The sequence below is a fragment of the Odontesthes bonariensis genome, chromosome 18 (genome assembly GCF_027942865.1).
Source record: "Odontesthes bonariensis isolate fOdoBon6 chromosome 18, fOdoBon6.hap1, whole genome shotgun sequence".
Taxonomy (NCBI): Eukaryota; Metazoa; Chordata; class Actinopteri; order Atheriniformes; family Atherinopsidae; genus Odontesthes; species Odontesthes bonariensis.
In genome coordinates this window covers 25,748,718-25,767,963 of record NC_134523.1, presented here as the reverse complement: position 1 = coordinate 25,767,963, position 19,246 = coordinate 25,748,718, and the positions used below count along the sequence as shown (strand labels likewise).

Here is a 19,246-nt window from a genome sequence, read left to right as displayed (position 1 = left end):
AATTTAAAAAGTTAGTAGGAGTAGTGGGAGAAGTAGAAGTATGCGGTTTCGAACACAGCCTATGTCTGAGGTTTAATGAACAGCCGGCAGCGAGTAAATCAGCCCAAAATAAACTAGAACAGGAGGAACAGAAAAAGTTATTCTTCTTTTCTCTCCTGAACACACTCAGTCATCGCCACATGCAACATGGATGCTGATGGAGACGGTTGGCATCTGTAGCAACACCAAACGTTGCTCATCCTTTTTGCAGCTCTATACAGAATCACAGACGCTTTTAGCACAATAAAAGCATTCACTTCCCGCCACTGTTTACCAGCCGCCTCCACGCCTGCTTTCACACCTGAAACACAACAAAGATGGCCGACAACACCAGTCACATTAAATACATTGTTCAATTTATTGAAAAGGGTACAAAAACAAAGTACAGACAAAGCAAATGTGGTTAATTTCTTGCCAGATTGTACAGATTAAATCATTTTAACAATACCAAACGATTTAACTCTCAGTCCTGGGGGGCTGATGTCTCTTCAAACTACAACTGAAGGTGTCGATGAGCTTAGAGCCACGTGTTCTTACACCAAAGGAAAAATATCTCGTCCCAGTTCCACTGAAATAGGAGATAAATTGGGGAAAAAAAAGCCCAGGAAGGACGACACAGAAATTAGACAAACTGAGGAGTGAAAAGTTGCTGTGGTGAAACGTGAGGTACTGTTGTGAGGTGTTACTGAGCGTGCACGCCCGTGAAGAAGAAGCAGCAGCAGCAGCACAGAGGAGGCAAAGCTGTGGAATCTGGTTCCAGGAACTGACGACCGGAGCTCAGGAATGATTCTCTATTTTCTGAGGAGGGGTTTGGAGCTTCAGCCAAACAGCTGGGCCACATCTGTGTGCGAATGAGGAAATCAGCGGTGCCCGAGTCGTCTCTTCTGTACGAGAGAGATCAACTCGCCCCACCTTATATACATCTAACATTTTAGCGTCGTGACTCACAGGATCGTTTAAGTCGGTGTCAGCAGACGACCTCACCGGTTCTGCTTTCTGGAAAACTCCCCCCTCCATCCCTCCTTCCTCCCATCTGGAATAGCCAGGTAGTTGTACACAATAAATATAAAAAGAGGGCTGCTGGTGTGCGTCGGCCCCATCTTTACAGTTTTCTCTTACACAAACACACACCTATGTACACAGCACGGAGACACACCCACCCCCGGCCCCGCCCACAGCGCGTGAATACTGACGGGTCCCAGTGTTCGCCAACATCCTCCAGGTGCCGTGATGCGGCGATTAGTCCGTGGTCAAAGGGTATCTGAAAGCAACAGATGGTGGTTTTACATTACTATTATCATTATTATGAACAGTTAGCACGACTGTTAAAGGAGCCCATTTCAGGTCCATCATTAAAGGCCGGGTCGGTGCTACCAAGCAGAGTCTCAGGTTACAATCTGTTACTGACTGGAGTTTATCGCCATGGTTACTTATGAAGATACGAAACGAACGTGTAATCGATTCCAATCAAAGTGCAGAGCGTGACGGTCTTCTTTTCTCCGACAACGTGACACCACCTAAAACACACAAACTCAGCGTTCTCAACCTCAAACGCATTGGAGCACGTGAAGTTTGGAGCCACTACGCGGAGCGCTTTGGCGCCAGTTCAGACGGTTCTGATTTTAGTAAACGGAGGAAGAGCCGCACAGAAAAGTGTAAAAAAAGGTCTGTCTTCAGACATCTGTGAAACTCATCGCATTTAAGGTGGCGTAATAATCACAAATGCCCCAAAAACATCACATCCCGCCAGGAAGTAAAGCAGGTAAAGCCTCCCAAACATCAGAAGACTGAGAAATAAAGCCGGAAAAGACTCCCGACACCCTGAAACAACTCACTTAGTCACTGACTACAGATGTGGCAAAGGCCCCAGATTTTGCAGGGTCACCATTTTCAAGACCACACCTATATTCTTCTGATGTTACTTCCCATCATGCACCTGGTGGAAATGAAGCTGTATCATTAAAGGGATAGTTTGCCTCTTTTGACATGAAGCTGTATGAGAGAGTGTTCAAAAGAGTAATACATTTGCATCACAAAATGGTTCTCCAGGAAAAGTCAGACCTCACAATCGCTTGGCCCTATTTTCATATGTTTTAAGAAGCGAAACGCTTTATTTTTTAAACCCCAGCCAACTAGCCGGACTACCTTCATCAACACCAAAACGAGGAGATGAAACATCGTGCCGTTAGCTGTGCGTTTTTATGTCTCATTGCCATGGTTACTCTCAGCCTCAACAGCGCACGTATTGGTTGAAAACGCAGAATGAGTCGCTGAACACGTAAAACTATACTCCAGATCATATTAAACATGTTTGATTTTGTCGTAAAGCCAAAATGTGAGAAAGAGCTGGATCAAGTTTTATGACCACGATGTCACGTGAGCACGACGCAACTCTTCATTCAGACAAAATCCCTTTAAAAATCAGGCAGTTTATGGCGAGCTGAAGTCCAGAGCGTGCAGCTGCGTTTGTATCTGAGCGTCTCATTCCAGTCAGCGTGCGGATATTCCCTCAGTAGCGACACCTGCTGTTTAAGATTAACACTGCAGCTTCTCCTGCTGGCGGCGTGCTTTTTAAAGCCTTTTCCTGAAATTTAACATATTTCTATCTGAGATGAAGAAAGACTAAAACTACAGTCACGAGAACTTAAATTTCCATCTTTAACGACCTCATAAAACCGCCCATGTGTTCAGTTATGGACGGAAAAGCATCTTTTCAAGACATTTCTACACTGAGCTGTTTAGAGTTTCTCTTTTGGACCTAAAGAAGAAGAAGCTGCACTGATACAAGTATCTTCAGTTATGCTGACAGTGCGTTTTTCCAGCAGAAACTGCAATTAGTTTATTTTTTTACGGCTTTATTATTTTTGGTCACTGGTGCCGACACGTGCGCACATCACTAATGCCCCTTTTCCACCGAACATTTTTGTACCGGTACAGCTCTACACTGATTGGGAGCTTTTCCACCGCGGGTTGAAGGTGGGACCCGTTACGATTTTTAGCCCCGGCTAGTACCTGCTTCAGAGGTGGGTCTAGTCGGTACTAGCCGACATCAAAACGTCACGTGATCAGTGCTGTCCACTGATTGGTCAGGTGAAATTACGTCATACTTCGTCGCAAAGCTCGGGGAAGCTTTAAATAATCACCCGCCATGTATGAAAACACACCTGTGAGAGCAACACAACTACGAATATGGAAGACCAGAGAAGGAAAGCCAACCCATGGACAGTAAGCGAGGTGCAGACTTTTCTGTGTGTGGTGGCCGAGGACCGCATACAGAAGGAACTGGACGGAGCGACACGAAATGAGAAGGTGTTCCAGGAGATAGCCAAGTTGATGGCTAACCACGGTTATCAATGTAATTCTCAATAGTGCCGAGACAAGCTGAAGAGTGATTACCGGCAGGTAAAGGACCACAACAGCTGGAGTGGGTCAAACCGAAAGACATGGAAGTGGTTCGACCAAATGGACGGCATTTACGGTCACAGCCCGGCGAACCGGGGCAGGGAAGGTGGCGTGGATACGGCGACGTCTCTGTTGGAGGCAATGGAAAATGGTAAGTGTTGTTCTTATCCCCTTGGTGCAACGCTTATATCTTAACAAATGCATGTTTTATATCGTAACAAATACATGTTCAGTCTTTAACTTGTGTAAAACGTTACACAGGTGTCTCACCAACCCTGCAGGCTTCAGAACCGACACTTGCATCGCAATCTGCAGCTGAGGCAACAGCTGCTATCTGCATTCCACCGGCAGCAACACTGGCGTCACCGCCTGTATCTGAGACAACTCCTGCTGTTTCCTTTTGTACTGTCTTTTTTAATAAAGAGCTTGGTTTAACTAAACAATATGGATTGTCAACTGCATTACACATTACACTCCATCGTTGTGTTTACTTTTGACTAACTGCGGCGTGACACTTTGTAGTCACCTGAAACCGACGTCACGTTAGTGGTGAACGGGCCGACTCCGCCCACTTCCAGGTCGCGGTTTGGGTGGAAAAGGAAATGGTACTGGTGCCGTGTAGTGTCGCGCTATATCGAACCGAGTAGAGTAGGGCTAGCTCGGCGGTGGAAAAGGGGCATAAACCTAAATCAGAGTCACTAAACCTAAACCAGAGTCACTAAACCTGGGCCGACCGAGGCGGCGCCCTGCAGCGTTTAAGATAAACTCAGTATGTGAAATCTGCTTGGTAGCACAGGCCCCAGGACTAAAACCCGACCAGATTAGAGGCCATCGGTACCACACACTACTCACCCAGGTTCTGGTCCAGTAAGCGATCCTTTATGCCTGAACGTCGGCCAGCTCAGGAGGCATGGGGGACTTGGGGTGTTTGCTTTCAAAGTGCTGCTTGAAGGTTTTTGGGTCGGGCATCTGTGTCTGAAAGAATCAGAACCATTAAAGAATCAGGACGGCATTCAGCTACAGTTTAAGACGGCAGACACTTCTATTCTGAGTTATTTTCACCCTACAGACATTAGCATGTTCGACAGGCGTGCTGACGAACGCTCTGCAGAACCAGAGCTCACTGATGGAGGAACATCAGGAGCACATCTCAGTCAGACTCCCTGTTGGATGCTTCGTACTGACCCGGCAGACAGGGCAGGTGTGGACCAGTGCCGCCTTGGCAGCAGTCTTCTGGTCAGCGCCATGAGATTTCTTCTTCTCTGCTGCCTTCTTGGCGTTCTTCTGCTGGGACTGAATCTTCTGCTGCCCTCGAGCCATGGCCCTCAGCTTCGACCTGCAGGGGCAGAACCACAGGTGGTTGATGGTAATGCGCCGTGAAGATGTCACAGTTTACACACAATAACATAAAACTACACCTAGGGCTGGGCGATATGGACCTAAAGTCATATCTCGATATATTTAGGTTGAATATCGATATACGATATATATCCCGATATTTTTTCCGCAAAGTGAGAGCTGTGATATGAAATGCTCAGTCAAAGTCAAAGCCAAATACGAGTAGTTTTATTGAAAACTCACTATAAAATGTAAACATAACTGTATAACACACTGTATAACAAAGCTCCGTAAGGTGCACATCTAAATAAAAAAAATATCTTAAATAAAATTACCCTATATAATAAAATAGGTAAATCTTTTTCTGAGGGCAGCATTTATATATAAAGAGAAAACAAAATAAAGTGCTCAGTTTAAAGTGATACTCCGGAGTAGATTCAACCTGGGGTCATTTGAACCGTGACATCCAGCCAAGTAGCCCACCCGAAGTTTTTTCGATATTGGCTGAACATCAGCTGAGTTACTGAGTTATCCCGAATAGCTTCGTACAAGGGTTAATGGATCCTGGCACTATCTCCAAAATTACCACACTAAAATCACATGCCATGACACCAAACTTCTACAGTAGTACAAATATAGTCTGTACTCACAAAACGATGCATTTGGAAGTTTGAAAATAGTCCAGGAGTTTATTATTATCAACACAAGCCTGATAGCTTTTCTGCTGCTAAAGCTGCGTCGACGTCACTTCTGGGAGCTGGAGCTTCAGTAGCCCCTTTCACACTGAGACCCGCTACCTTAGCGGGTCCAAATTGCACCTTCGACCCGCGTCGAGCAATGTGAACGCTTGGCGTGTCAGGGTGACCCGTGTCGCCTGAAGCCGAGTTCAGGGGGCGTTGCCTAGTGGCAGAGCGTCACACGAAACACATAAATGCTGGGCGTGTACAATGACGTAGGCACAAGCCATGCGTCGGAGGTAGGGTTAAATACACTTTGAGGACTCGTTTTTGCAATTGTATATGCAGTTCATGGAGATGTTATTTTACGGGGTGTGGATGGTTACAACGTGGGATGCCGCCGAAGAACATATGCAGAGAATACAAGAGCACTACAGTCCCCGAAATGTGGCGGTAAATAACGTCCTCTGCTCGGAAACTGAGGAGCTCGCGGACCTCCTTGTCTCCCCAGTTGGCCATATTAAAAAATGTCTCGAACTTGATGTAGGCTAAAACAGAGTAAAACTTGTCCTCACCTGTCACTGTTGTTCTGAATCAGCTGTCCATTCTGTCTTTTAAACTCCTCACGTCACGCCACGCCCACGTCCGACCCGCGTCGATTGCGTTCACACCAAACTAGGCTCGGCAAAAAGACTAGGGTCCGACGCGGGTCGAAAGGCGAGTCGAGTTGACGCGGCAGCCCGGGTCGTCAGTGTGAACACAACAGCGGACACGCAAAATTTGCGGATTCAACGCGGGTTATTCGGCAGTGTGAAAGGGGCTAGTGTAAGATGAGGGTTGATCTACTACTGTAGACAACAAAGCAAGGCTGCTCAATTTCTCCATTGATAAAATAATTTCACAACTCTACAACATAAAAATTCATAAAAAAAAAACATGTAGAATATAGCATATACTTTGTTGTCTACAGTAGTAGATCAACCCTCATCTTATTTTGAAGCTCCCAGCTCCCAGAAGTGACGTCGACGCAGCTTTAGCTGCAGAGAAGCTATCAGGATTGTGTTGATAATAATAAACTCCTGGACTATTTTCAAACTTCCAAATGCATCGTTTGGTGAGTACAGACCATATTTGTACTACTGTAGAAGTTTGGTGTCATGGCATGTGATTTTAGTGTGGTAATTTTGGAGATACTGCCAGGATCCATTAACCCTTGTACGAAGCTATTCGGGATAACTCAGTAACTCAGCTGATGTTCAGCCAATATCGAAAAAACTTCGGGTGGGCTACTTGGCTGGATGTCACAGTTCAAATGACCCCAGGTTGAATCTACTCCGGAGTATCACTTTAAGAAAAAGGTTTTTAAACATCAGCTTGAGATTACCTGTTTCTTTTTGTTAACTTAATAGCTTATCTGAACAGTCTCAACCAGTTGCACAAAGTAACTTGTTTGGAGACTGTTTTCAAGCTGTTTTCAATCTCCCAGTCTTGCATGAAGTGAACCGTCACACTCATTTAAGGTTCGCACGTCCTGCTTGACCACATATCGCTGGTCAACGCAAAATGGGTGACGTTAGCGAGTCGGTCCGCAACGTTCTGTCTGACTTCACTATACATTTGCGGCAGTGCTTCTCGTGCAAAATAGTTGCGACTGGGAAGCTCGTATCTCGGGTCCAGCTTTTTAATTAGCTCTTTGAACCCAACCTGTTCCACTGTTGCAACAGGGACCATGTCTTTGGCAATGTGAAAGGACACCGCCTTTGTTATTGCACGCCACTTGTCGCTTTTCTTCTCATACGGCACACAACGGGAAAATGAAGCTTGCAGTGAGCTTTGTTTTGGGACTGGAGCTTTGTCAGGTTGGGGACGGCTTGTGCCTGTGGCTGCTGCAGCACGCAGTTTCACATACTCTTCATATTGCACTTTGTGCCACGTTTTTAAGTGATAAAAAAGATTCGTAGTGCTTCCACCACTGGCTGCAATGTGCTTAAGGCACTCCCTACATATAGCTTGGTTTTGTTGCTCGTCTGACAATTTGTATCCGAACCATCTCCAAATGATTGAGCCACTGCTTTTTCTTTTACCAACCAAGGGGCCCTCCTCCGTACGCTCCGCAGACGTTGTTGCCTTCTCCATGTTTGTTTAAGAGTGCCGGAGTGTCCCTCCCTCTGTGCATGAGAGAGGAGGGGCGGAGCCGGAGTGAGGGAAGCAGTGCAGAGAGCTCCGATCAACGGCTTGCCTGAAGCAAGTATTACAGCGCAAATTTGAACTATATCGATATATGCGATATAGTCTAATTCCATATCTTATTTAAAAATATATAGATATATCTTAAATATCGATATATCGCCCAGCACTAACTACACCAAGGGTTTTGGGATGATAGTTTATTCTTTGCTCTGCATCAAGCACTAAAATTAACAGAACTTTGTTGCCATTTCTTTGTTTTTAGATTAAAGAATTAAAATCTCACTCAGACATAATCTAATAACAATTATTGGCTCTTTCCTGCCGTGTCAAACTGATTCAACACCCGAAACTTCAATTTATAACATGATAACCGAGAAATTACATCTAACCTACGCAGTGTTTCCTTTTGTCTTAACGAAACATCAGAAAACAAGAAGATGACGGGCCTCCACAACACAGTTCCACAAACATTAATAAAATAACATCCAGTTAAATATAATGAGACTGTTCATACAACCCGAAGCTTTTAGAACACACTGAGCTAAAACTATCTCTACCATCAATCCTTCAGTGTAACAGCGTTCTAACTTGGCTGTGAGGTGACGAATGAACAATAAATGAGTCTGAATGAAGCAGAAATATCGACTCATTCCACAACATCATTTAGCAGCTGTAATCTGAGGGACACCAAACAACTGCTCATCTATAAAGAAAACTTTATACTAACTGACCTTTCCTTTAAAAGGGCCTTATTTTATCTGACCGAGTCATATTCATGAGCAGCAAATCCACAAAAGTTCACAACGTGTCAACTTCTTCTTTATAAATGACAATGATGAACCAATCTAACAACATTTCTATTAATTAAAGGCGGAAACTGAGAAACTGTGACCATGAATTTACCAGACAGCCCCAGTGTTGTTGGTCACATGAAATCTTGATGATCACAGTACTTATAATAACAATCTAAAACAGACCTGAGACTGATTTCTAATCAACATCTAAAACAGTTTCACTTTCACGTTCATTGTTGTCATTCGAGTTCCTGAAGCAGAACTTTCTCTGACAGAAGTGAACACATTTCAGTTCATTTTGCCAACGTGTGGGCTTTGATTATTTAAACCCAATTAGTGTAAAGACCCTAAAGTCTGTCTGTGACACACACATGACCTTAAGGTCCTTTCAGATAGCCAATACTCCCCACCAATAACTTTAGAGCTGCGGAAATCTTTTGGATGAGACGTGAGATGTCCTGAAAAACCAAGAAAAAGAAATCCAATTGCTCCTGGTTGTTAGTTTCTGCCTTAATTTTACTAAATTCGTGGATGTCTATAAATAAAGGAAGTAATAACACATATACTGCTTGGAATTAATTCATTTCTGTTATTTCTTTGGATAACTGATGTAACTCTGGCCTCCCCTGAAACTCTTTGGAGCCATTCTGGAGAGGCTGTCACAGCTTAATGTCACTTATTTCCACTTAAATCAACTACTTATTCAAATCAACGAATTGGGGGATCGTTACAGAGGATAAAACAGACGGTACAAGGCAGGAGAATAAAAGCACCACAAAATTCAACCTAAAAAACGAGCAAACAAGAGTCAGAACCTAAAAATGCCAATTAAATAAACCAATTATACTGTTGATAAATGCCGCTGCGAAATGTACCCATGAACAAACTAGGTGTAGTTGAAAGTAATGACATTAAAGCTTAAAGTGAATAAATGTGCTTAAAATGCAGAATTACATATAAGCAAATCAGACTTTAGGGTTTATTTCACTGGATCAATGATGCTAATCTGTTAACACACGACTGGTGGTTTGTGTATCTCCTCATCAGAACCTGGAAGAAAATTTGTTCTCTTGTTCATACTTGAAATCTCCCCCAATGTCTTCCGGTACAGTTTTAGGTTAATCTGACACGGTTGTTGCCACATACACAACGATACTTCTCACACATTTAACGCTTTACATAACACCAAACCCAGAGATCAGCTAGCTAAAGTTAGCCACCACCGGTCAAACCGGTGCAGCGGTGTGCTGTCTCCTACTACGTAGCTATAAAACATTAACAAATTATATACACTATTCCAAAGCCACACGCTTGGTTCTGACTGTAGGGAAAAGTTTAATGAAACAATCACTTTGATTAAAACTAGAAGCACCGAATAAAAAGGCCTTTCTTCACCCGGCGCCGCCTTGCTAACGCTGCTAGCTGCTTAAGCTGAAGCTACACGTGAGTTAGTGGGTAAGGCAACGTTGTTACAGTGGAGAAAAAAAAACAAGTTTATTTAATAAATCAGTGTTAGACAACAGAACAAAGCCGCAGCTATTCCAATGAGAGAAATACTTCGTTCTGAGGGAGGTTTACCTTCGAGATCGGCCTCTGTCTTCGCTCTTTTGTCGTTGTCTTTTTTAGAATGTTGGAAGAAGCGAAGGTTTGAAATGAGTTAAAACCCGCAGAGGCGAGCAGCGCCCCCAGACGGTCTGGAGGGGAACTGCAGGCTTAGTGAAAAGTAGAAATTTCAAAATGAACATTTTTGTACTCCCTAGAAATTCGTCTATTCAAACATGTCTTCATGCAAAGGCTTTCATGCAGCTTGTATGAGCAACACTGTGCACCTGGTCCAGTTCCACAGACCAAAAAACAAAAACAGGCTTCTAATGAGAGAAATAGGACGTAAAATCTCTTCTGTTGAACTCTAAACTTAAAAAAAAACAAGTTTAGTTAATGGATTTCTCTCTTTTTGTATTGTTTTACTTCTCATTTATATTAGTCTTAAACTCCACACATGAAGGCTTGAACCAGGAACCTTTCTGCTGTCAGTGTTAAACATTTCAAATATTCCTAAACAGTTAAAAATTAGTTAAACAAAATTCAACACCCAAGATTTACATGTGCAAAAATCCACAGAATCATTTACATTTTTGAATGGATGTTCCACTTCAGGAGTTTATTACAGCTGCACAGAAGCAGATTAATTCATTAACCAAATAATGCAGCCGTCACCAATCTGGACATCTGCACCATGGAGCAGTATTAGCGGCTTATTGAGGCGACTTCAGGTTCATCTCTGGATTTCCAGCATCATGGAGCTGGGTCACTTCCTTCCTGGTTGTATCACCCTCTGGAAAGGTTAGCCGATCCAGGACCTGAACTGGAACATTTAACAGCAGAGGCTCTGAACTGCTACTCCGAGTTAAACAAATACACTTAAATCTAATTATCAAAGAGCACAACAGAGTTTAAAAGGATGCAGACGCACGCTTTAAGCACAGTTTCATCACTTTATTACAGTAAATGAGTCCATATCATACACACACAGAACAGAGACGGACTGGTTTGTGTTTCTTTCTCTCTCCTTCCCCTTTGATCCCGTCAGTCCTCCGGGCCCAAACGCTTTAGATAGGAAAACAGAATGAGAGACGCGTCTGTGAGTGAGGAGACGAGCAGTTAAATAACAGAGTTTAATATCTAAAAACACAGCTGTGAGCACACAGAAACACGGTCGACGGGCCTCTTTAGCAGCATTTCTGAACGCCATACAGCACGTAATACAAAATGCCCACGATGAGAACCGGCTGGACATCATTTCTAGTCCTTCTAAACCCTCCTGAACCGACTCGAGTTATTGCACTCTCTCTGAAAATGGCAGTGACCTGGAGCGAGGACCTTCGTCTTAATACTGCACAGTGATCACAGACCGCTGTCATAGAGTTCTGATCCAATCTGAGAGGTAAACGAGGAGCTCACAGTACGATCTGAGGTTAGCGGCTGGCCGGCGCCGCCGTTTCAAGAACGACACACGTGCAGAGGACTGAATGAAACTTTCCGAGGGGTCAGAACTCTGAATCTGGTGCCGCAATGTCAGCAGCCCGACATCACGGCACCGAACTGGATCTCTGGAGTCTGTGGAAGAGGATCTTTAATCGCCGAGTCGAGTTAAAACTAGCATCTCAGAATTTTTGAGATTCAGAAATCAATATTGTGATAAAAAGTTAGAAATATGACATATTTAGCCTGAATTTGGAGATATTTTACCAGAATTATAGATATGTCAGATTTTGGAGATATTTAGTCTGAATTTGGAGATATCTAGTCTGAATTTGGAGATATCTAGTCTGAATTTGGAGATATCTAGTCTGAATTTGGAGATATCTAGTCTGAATTTGAAGATATTTAGCCTAAATTTGAAGATATCTAGTCTGAATTTGAAGATATTTGGTCTGAATTTGGAGATATCTGGTCTGAATTTGGAGATATCTGGTCTGAATTTGGAGATATCTGGTCTGAATTTGAAGATATTTATCTGAATTTGAAGATATCTAGTCTGAATTTGGAGATATCTAGTCTGAATTTGGAGATATCTAGTCTGAATTTGGAGATATCTAGTCTGAATTTGGAGATATCTAGTCTGAATTTGGAGATATCTAGTCTGAATTTGAAGATATTTAGCCTAAATTTGAAGATATCTAGTCTGAATTTGAAGATATTTGGTCTGAATTTGGAGATATCTGGTCTGAATTTGGAGATATCTGGTCTGAATTTGGAGATATTTAGCCTGAATTTGAAGATATCTAGTATGAATTTGGAGATATCTAGTATGAATTTGAAGATATTTAGCCTGAATTTGAGATATCTAGTCTGAATTTGAAGAGATCTAGTCTGAATTTCGAGATATCTAGTCTGAATTTGGAGATATTTAGCCTAAATTTGGAAATATCTAGTCTGAATTTGGAGATATTTAGCCTGAATTTTCAGCGATACATTCTCAATTCTGGGAAAATAATTCAGATGTTTAACAAACCAAGTCAGAATTATTAAGTATTTTATACAAATAAAATCTCAAAATAAAGTATTTTGAGACATCAAGTCAAAATTTTGAGATACAAAAATCAAAATTATGATAAAGTCAGATAAAGAGGATATTAATGAAGAATTATGACACTTTATCCACACTCTTTTCCTTCTGCAGACATGAAACCAAATCTTGTCAGTACAAATAAAAACAGTTTGATAACGATATATATATAAAAAAAAAAACACATTTTGTTTTGAACACAACAAGAAAACATAAAATCCTTTTTGGCTTCAGACGTGGCAACGAAACGAACAAACGGGTCGGACAAAGCGTCGGCGTGGGCGCTCCGGTCACGTAGAGTTTAACAGCTGCTGGTTGTATTTACACCCAAAGTGGAAGACGGCAGTTCAGAACAGAACCCTTAAAACACTCGTTCCTCAGTCAGATGGAGGCGAGTCCACAGAGATACTTCACAGTTTTACTGGACCGCCAGGAGGAGGAGGAGAGAGAGAGAAAGCTCGCCAACGAACATGAGGAGTGGCTGTTTCTTCTTCTCTTTTGCATTATTTACATTTTGGATTGTGGAAAAAAAAAAAAAGAAAAAAAAAAGAAAGAACTTATTTACAAAAATGCACAAACTCAGACTGCTTCATTGACCGAATGAGGGAAGTAAGATATAAACAACTCTGTAATAAAAAGTATAAAGGAGGAAAATAAAAATCAGTGATATTTACATGTGCGATAAAGAGACGGAGAGCGAGGAAATTAACGGCTTCTGAAACTCAGAGGAGAGAAAAATCAGCCTTGATTGATTCCTCTCTTTGGGCTTTTTTTTTTTTCATTTTATTTTTATTTCCCCACAGCTTTCCTTTGCCTTCGGAGGTCTGACGGCTCTGAGCGTGAACACGCAGAGATAATCAAACAGAGAGCAGGAAGTGGGGCGGCAGTGACCCATCGGACTGGGAGGTTCAGAGCTGGAAACCATGGCAACCAGGAGGCAGCTGCAGTGGAAGAGGGTGGAAGAAACGCTCCCTGCTCGCCTCTTTCTGAGCGCCGTGCGCCGGGACCCAACGAGCATCTGAGCTCGCTGCTTATTGTAAAAAAAAAAAAAAAGGTCAAATATGGCCGCAGGTAAAAACAGCAGGTGGAGGCGTGGAACTAGAGTATCAAAGATGCTTCGCTACAAACTTTCATGTGGTCTGTCGCCTAATCCCTAAAACACCACAGGAGCTGTTCAGACTGTTGGTTGGACGGTTGGACTATGATCTCACACGCACACGTGCACGCTCACACCGTGATACATTCTCTGAGCTCCTAAAATGATCTCCAAACTTTTCCCTAAAAGCTCCAGCTGTACAATATGCCTTGCCTCCTCTTTAGGGCAGAAGCACACAAACACGCCGCCCCTTTTACACCCAAATATTTCTGGTGCTGGTTCGGTGAAGGACTGGTTTCCTTCTTTTCCACGACCAGAGCGCCACCGCAGTCCTTCCATCCCCGACAGTCCGACCCTGCTTCCGGTGGCTCATCCGCACGGATCAGCGTTCGTTTAGACGTCTTCCCGTCACCGGATTGGTTTATAAATGCTGCTTTGGAACACTTTTAACGGGATTCGTGGACGGGATTTACAGACGCCGTCTTCTACAAACGGCAGCTGGTGACACAAAGACGTCCTGGTTTACGGATTCTGTTGAAAACTGGGATTGTGAGGCTGAAAACTTTCTGAGATTCAAGCATCAAGCAGCAGGAAAATGCTTGGTGTTTTTACTGGATGGGACATCTGGGCTGGAGCTCTGGCGGTCGAACACAAAGACCTGGTTTTAGGCTCAGAACCAGCACTGAAACCTCTTTGACCCACAGCGGCCTGCAGGGAATTACACGGCTCGGTGCCCAAGTTCAGCTGCAGCTCACATTAAACCTTCTGCGTGCCTCTCAGGTGCATAAATACGCCGTCCCCACTGCGATTTAAAGGGTTTTAAACTTTACATCAGTGACTCCAGCTCACATTCAAAGACAAATAATAAATAAATAAACAGGTCTTAGCATTCATCAGTTCCTCTGCTGCATTTAACCAAAACTTTGAGAGATTCGTTGTTCTCTCGTTTCCAAAAATCGACACTTTTAAATCAGAAAAGGAGCTTTTTTTTTTTTTTTTTAGGGGTTTGTTTCGGTTTGTATATTGTTCCATAACTAAAGCAGGAATAAAAGCATTAAAAAAAAAAATCAGCCTCTGGAGTTATAAGAGAACTGTGAAGGTGTCCCATTAAGTCGTTATATTTACCACGTCTCAATACGCTTAAAAACAAATCATCTCAGAAACTAAAACTTTCCAACTTCTCTTCAATCATCTGAATTCTACTGACAGAGAGCTTAAAAAGTCGAGTGAAAGCAGCTTTCCTCCCCAGTGAGCGGCTGCTTGGATCTGCAGATGAACACTTGTTTTTAGGAGGGTTTGCACATCGTGTCTCTAAGGATTACCGTTTTCTAACGTAAGCAGCGCGACTTCCTTTAGGAACGAAGGAAAACTTCGGTTTCTGTTGCCGTAATGATGAAAGAGCAAGTGGTCGTCTGCCAGATTTCCTCTGCTTTTATTTGCTTTGTCCAGTGAACACAACTACGCAGCATGTACAATGGAGGACAGACAGCGCCGCTCGAGTCCGGTCACCTAGAAGCACTAATCACTTGTTTGCTCGATTACAAAAAGGCTAATTCCTCTATCCTGACACAAATTATGTTCATAGTTGTAAAAACGAGAGGAACGGAGCGGTATTCCTCTGGATGTTTCACGTGCCCCACTGATCTGTGAATGAGCTAAAACATAAAATCTCAATTAAAAGCTGAGAAACAGCCCCCAAAACAGCTTCGAATGAACGATTATTTAGAAGGAGAAGGAAGTGGAAATGGAGATTTCATCCTTAAAGGGTACATATGGGCGGGCTGCTTCTCAGACGCACGCTTTAGTCTTCCAGCTGACAGTTTGTAGGGCAGGAAACAGCAGACCGAGTGGGTGGTGGACCGATTACTTCCATCCGAGTCCATGAAAAGAAACGGATCAGCAGCTGAGCGCTGATAAACTGCGACCTGGTGCTGATGAGGTCTCAGGAGCTGGAGGCTGAAGTTTAACCAAAACACCGGCAATGCCTCCGTTCCCCCATCCTGAGTGAAATTGAAGCTCATGATTCTGATCAACTACATTGGCCCAGTTCTGGTACTGGTCAGGCAGTGTGCAGTCCACTTCTAACAAACTGGGATTTAAAAAAACAAACAAAAAAAAAACGTTGCGTGATCACATGATTATTTCAATTAGTCAAATAAATAAACACAAAATAGTGATTTTAAAAAAAAAAAAGTATATTTTAGAGGACCAGCCCCCACTATCGGACCATCTCTTACCACCCGACTCTGTAACAATCTCCTGCTGGAGCAGCTAAACTGTTTGTTCGATGCGTTACTGGACAGGAAAGATGACGAGGAGGACGACGAGTGCAGCGAGGAATGTTGAAAAGTGTGTGTGTGTGTGTGTGTGTGTGTGAGTGAGAGAGGAAAGGGTGGAGCCTGCAGGCGGGAAGGTGAGAAGCTGCTTCAGATGCTGTTAAGAGAACCTGGTACTGAACTGTGTTGAGATGAATCTGAGCCGGTACCATCTGGGGGAGTGGGACAGAAGGAAAGAGTGAGAATTAAACTTCCAGAACAGATACATGTGACAGTTTCAAATCTGTTATTTCTGATCAGAGAGTCCAGATCGGTCTATGATAAACGCTATCATGTTCAGTGCTGCCACCTGGTGTCGAGAAGCAGCCATTACATGCCTGCGAGCTGCAAAAAACAGCCACAACATTGAACTTAAGTCTCATTCATGGGTGTTTCTGTGGCTCATATCCTCTATCTGACTGAGATCTGACAAATTTAGAGGCCAAGTTCAGATAATGAAACCTTTGTTCATCCAATCACTGCTGATTGGATTCTGCGCAGCTACGAGGTCCACGATGCTGTAACCTTTTTTGGTTAAAAGCCTAGTTAACATCCAGGTGAATGTCAGGAACCAGGGTTTCCCAGCAGAGTCCGAAGTAACATTCACTTGTGCCTTCGTTTATTATTTCAGTTTTCCATAAAACCTAAATCCGTCTATCATATAATGAGTCGCAGGGGGGCAAAGATCCCCCCGCTCCCCATCTTCAGCCACTTCCTCCAGCTCTTTCAGGGGGGGCAACAAGCTGTTCCCGAGCCAGATGACAGTTAAACTCTTGAGCAGGTTCTGGGTTCGTCCCGAGGCTTCCTATTGGTCCGACACACCTCGTCTGAAACCGCCTGAACTGGCTCCCTATGAGCCCGTTCGCTCTTTAGAGGAAGCTCATTTTGGAGCGTAGACGCTCACGTGCCCTCTGTAGTTGTATTTAACTCTGAAAGAGGTCGGCATGGCCACTCTGAAAGATGTACGATGTGTTCGGACACCTTTCTAACAAAAAAAAACAACAACATCCAGGTTTTCAGCATTTAGTCCCACGGTACACTGGAAAAAATGCCCCTCCAAAAATAAGTAAAAAAAAAAACAGCAAATACAAGACGTTTTTGCTTGAAATAAGAAAAAAAAAAATCTGCCAATGGAACTAGTGAAAATCGGCTTGTCAAGATTTCTTGAAATAAGATGTGATATTTAGGACTTTTGAGATAAACGTGATCTTGAAATTAGCTTAAAAACCTCTTCAAATGTAAAAAAAAAGCTTGTTTCATATGAAATGTGACTCAAAACAATTTGTTTTCAAGACTTTTTCATTTAACAAGATATTCCAGATGTATTGTCTTCAAACAAGTCCCTATATCTGGCTGAAATAGAACTTGTTAGGCAGTTGTGTCTTATATTGAGTGTAATGAGATATTTTGACTAGAAATGAGACTAATATACTTGGTAAGACTTTGGTTTTTTCCAGTGTAGGTGGGATCAGAGCACCATGCTGACCATTTCTGATGCTTCAAAAACCTCAAATTCAGAGACCAACTCCCCACTTGTGCCTTATACTTCACCCGTTAGTGGTTTTAATGTTGTGGCTGATCAGTGTGACAACAACTGGGTTGAATTTAGTTGCCTTTTGAGATGTTGTAACATCAAAGTTTTGAGGGATCCTAAAGGCATTCAGCCGTCTATCACTTCCGATCCAGAACTAAACAAACCCTTAATGATCGTAAATATCCCAAAGTAGGATTTTAAATGCTGAGATTAGCATCTTTAAACACCAAATATCAGAATTAAAAGCTGTAGCACTTAATTCCATGTTTGGATCTGTGATAACTTTAGTAATTAGAAAAAGGAAACATGACGAGACAATGACGATAAAAGCATGCTAAATCATAAATGAGAGTTTCCCACCGTGGACGGAAGCAGCCGTGTGTGAACGAGCGTGAGGAGGGATGAGGATCGAGTTCAGCTGAGGCTGGATTGACAGTTCTGCAGAGAAAAAGAGAAAATGATTTATTTGTCTTAATCATGTGAAAACACTTCCTCTGAGGTCTGAAATATCACACCTGCAGCTAAACAGACGGCATGATCATGGAGTGAAACTTGAATTCAGTAAATGGTTCCACTGGGATGAATTACAAATTAAAAACATGGAAAGACAACAGATTTAAGTGGTTTACCCTCAGCTATAAAAGGATTGTTGGAACGTACCTGTGGTGCTGAAGTTGAAGAGCATCGGCAGCTCTCTTCCGCTCGGCAGCCGGGTGTTCGGCTGGCGGAGCTCGTCAAAGAAGGCGTGCGAACAGGCCTCTAGCGGGGAGAAGCGCGAGGCCGGCGTGTACTCCAGCAACCGAGAGCAGAGAGCGATGGCCTCTGGGGGGGTGCGAGGTTTAAACACCTGAGGAGCAAAAACAGCTTCAATCAGGTGTTCATTTAAAAGGATTAACTGACCCGGAGTTACATCCAGTTACTGTAGCAGCAGTTCTGCACCGACCAGCAGTTTCTACTTTTAAGTAAATGTTGAAGAGAGACACTGAATGCTGCTTTTGTTCTCTCCAAAAGTCAGGTTAATAAACACAGATGGGAACCACAGTCCAAAAGTCAACATCATTTTAAAGTAGGGCTGGGCGAGTTAAATCGTTATTATTTAATGCAGATTAAAATATTTTATCGCGCATTAACGCAGGTTTTATTATTTATTTTATTATTGTAAAAGTCTGTTGTTCACAGGCTTTTATTAATGTAAAAGTCTGTTGCTCACAGGCTTTTATTATGGTAAAAGTCTGTTGCTCACAGGCTTTTATTACTGTAAATGTCTGTTGCTTCACATGCTTTTATTTTGTAAAAGTCTGTTGCTTCAAAGGCTTTTATTTTGTAAAAGTCTGTTGCTCACAGGCTTTTATTTTGTAAAAGTCTGTTGCTCACAGGCTTTTATTTTGTAAAAGTCTGTTGCTCACAGGCTTTTATTGTTGTAAAAGTCTGTTGCTCACAGGCTTTTATTTTGTAAAAGTCTGTTGCTCACAGGCTTTTATTTTGTAAAAGTGTGTTGCTCACAGGCTTTTATTTTGTAAAAGTCTGTTGCTCACAGGCTTTTATTTTGTAAAAGTCTGTTGCTCACAGGCTTTTATTTTGTAAAAGTCTGCTGCGGAACCGGAAAAGAAAGTAATCGGCGGATCCACCAAACCTGGAGAAGGGTACGGAACTTTTACTCGGCCATTTTCATTTTAAAGTTCTTCCAGACGGCGGAGTCGACAGAACCAAAGTCATCTGTAAACACAGCCAAGTTGAATTGTCTTCTCACCGTAGTAGTTCCAGTCTAAGGCTCTGTTTACATTCATTCATT

The 19,246-nt window shown here is 42.8% G+C and overlaps 2 protein-coding genes across 4 annotated transcripts in view; both read right to left on the bottom strand.

Moving 5' to 3' along the window:
- Nucleotides 1–373: 373 nt before the first annotated feature.
- On the bottom strand, nucleotides 374–10,087 carry LOC142368125 (zinc finger protein 706). Of its 2 annotated transcripts, none has more exons than XM_075450187.1 (4): nucleotides 10,019–10,087; nucleotides 4,627–4,777; nucleotides 4,294–4,416; nucleotides 374–1,300 (listed from the first exon to the last, which is right to left on the bottom strand). In XM_075450187.1, exons 2-3 carry the CDS (start codon nucleotides 4,759–4,761, stop codon nucleotides 4,321–4,323), a joined length of 231 nt encoding a protein of 76 aa, XP_075306302.1. In that variant the 5' UTR covers nucleotides 4,762–4,777; nucleotides 10,019–10,087; the 3' UTR covers nucleotides 374–1,300; nucleotides 4,294–4,320. The 2 variants fall into 2 exon arrangements, with proteins under 2 accessions (XP_075306302.1, XP_075306303.1); XM_075450188.1 differs by lacking the exon at nucleotides 374–1,300 and adding an exon at nucleotides 1,321–3,570.
- An 834-nt stretch (nucleotides 10,088–10,921) lies between these two features.
- gsk3aa (glycogen synthase kinase 3 alpha a) overlaps nucleotides 10,922–19,246 on the bottom strand; it is a 30,006-nt gene continuing 21,681 nt past the window's right edge. The window contains exons 9-12 of one of the 2 annotated variants that reach the window (XR_012767049.1): nucleotides 18,115–18,301; nucleotides 17,815–17,892; nucleotides 12,398–16,093; nucleotides 10,922–12,355 (exon numbers count right to left, since the gene is read on the bottom strand). Coding sequence is in view for 1 of the 2 variants with exons in the window: in XM_075449235.1 (XP_075305350.1) it covers nucleotides 16,032–16,093; nucleotides 17,815–17,892; nucleotides 18,115–18,301 (327 nt within the window). In the remaining variant the exon portion in view is untranslated. Of the gene's footprint in view, nucleotides 16,094–17,814; nucleotides 17,893–18,114; nucleotides 18,302–19,246 lie in introns of both variants that reach the window. The other variant, XM_075449235.1, reaches the window with a different exon arrangement.

Excerpts from the sequence above, each read along its gene's own strand:
- LOC142368125 (XM_075450187.1), bottom strand. The coding sequence starts at position 4,761 with ATGGCTCGAGGGCAGCAGAAGATTCAGTCCCAGCAGAAGAACGCCAAG. Across the intron at positions 4,417-4,626 it reads ACACCTGCCCTGTCTGCCGG|ACACAGATGCCCGACCCAAA; the intron begins GTCAGTACGAAG and ends TGATTCTTTCAG.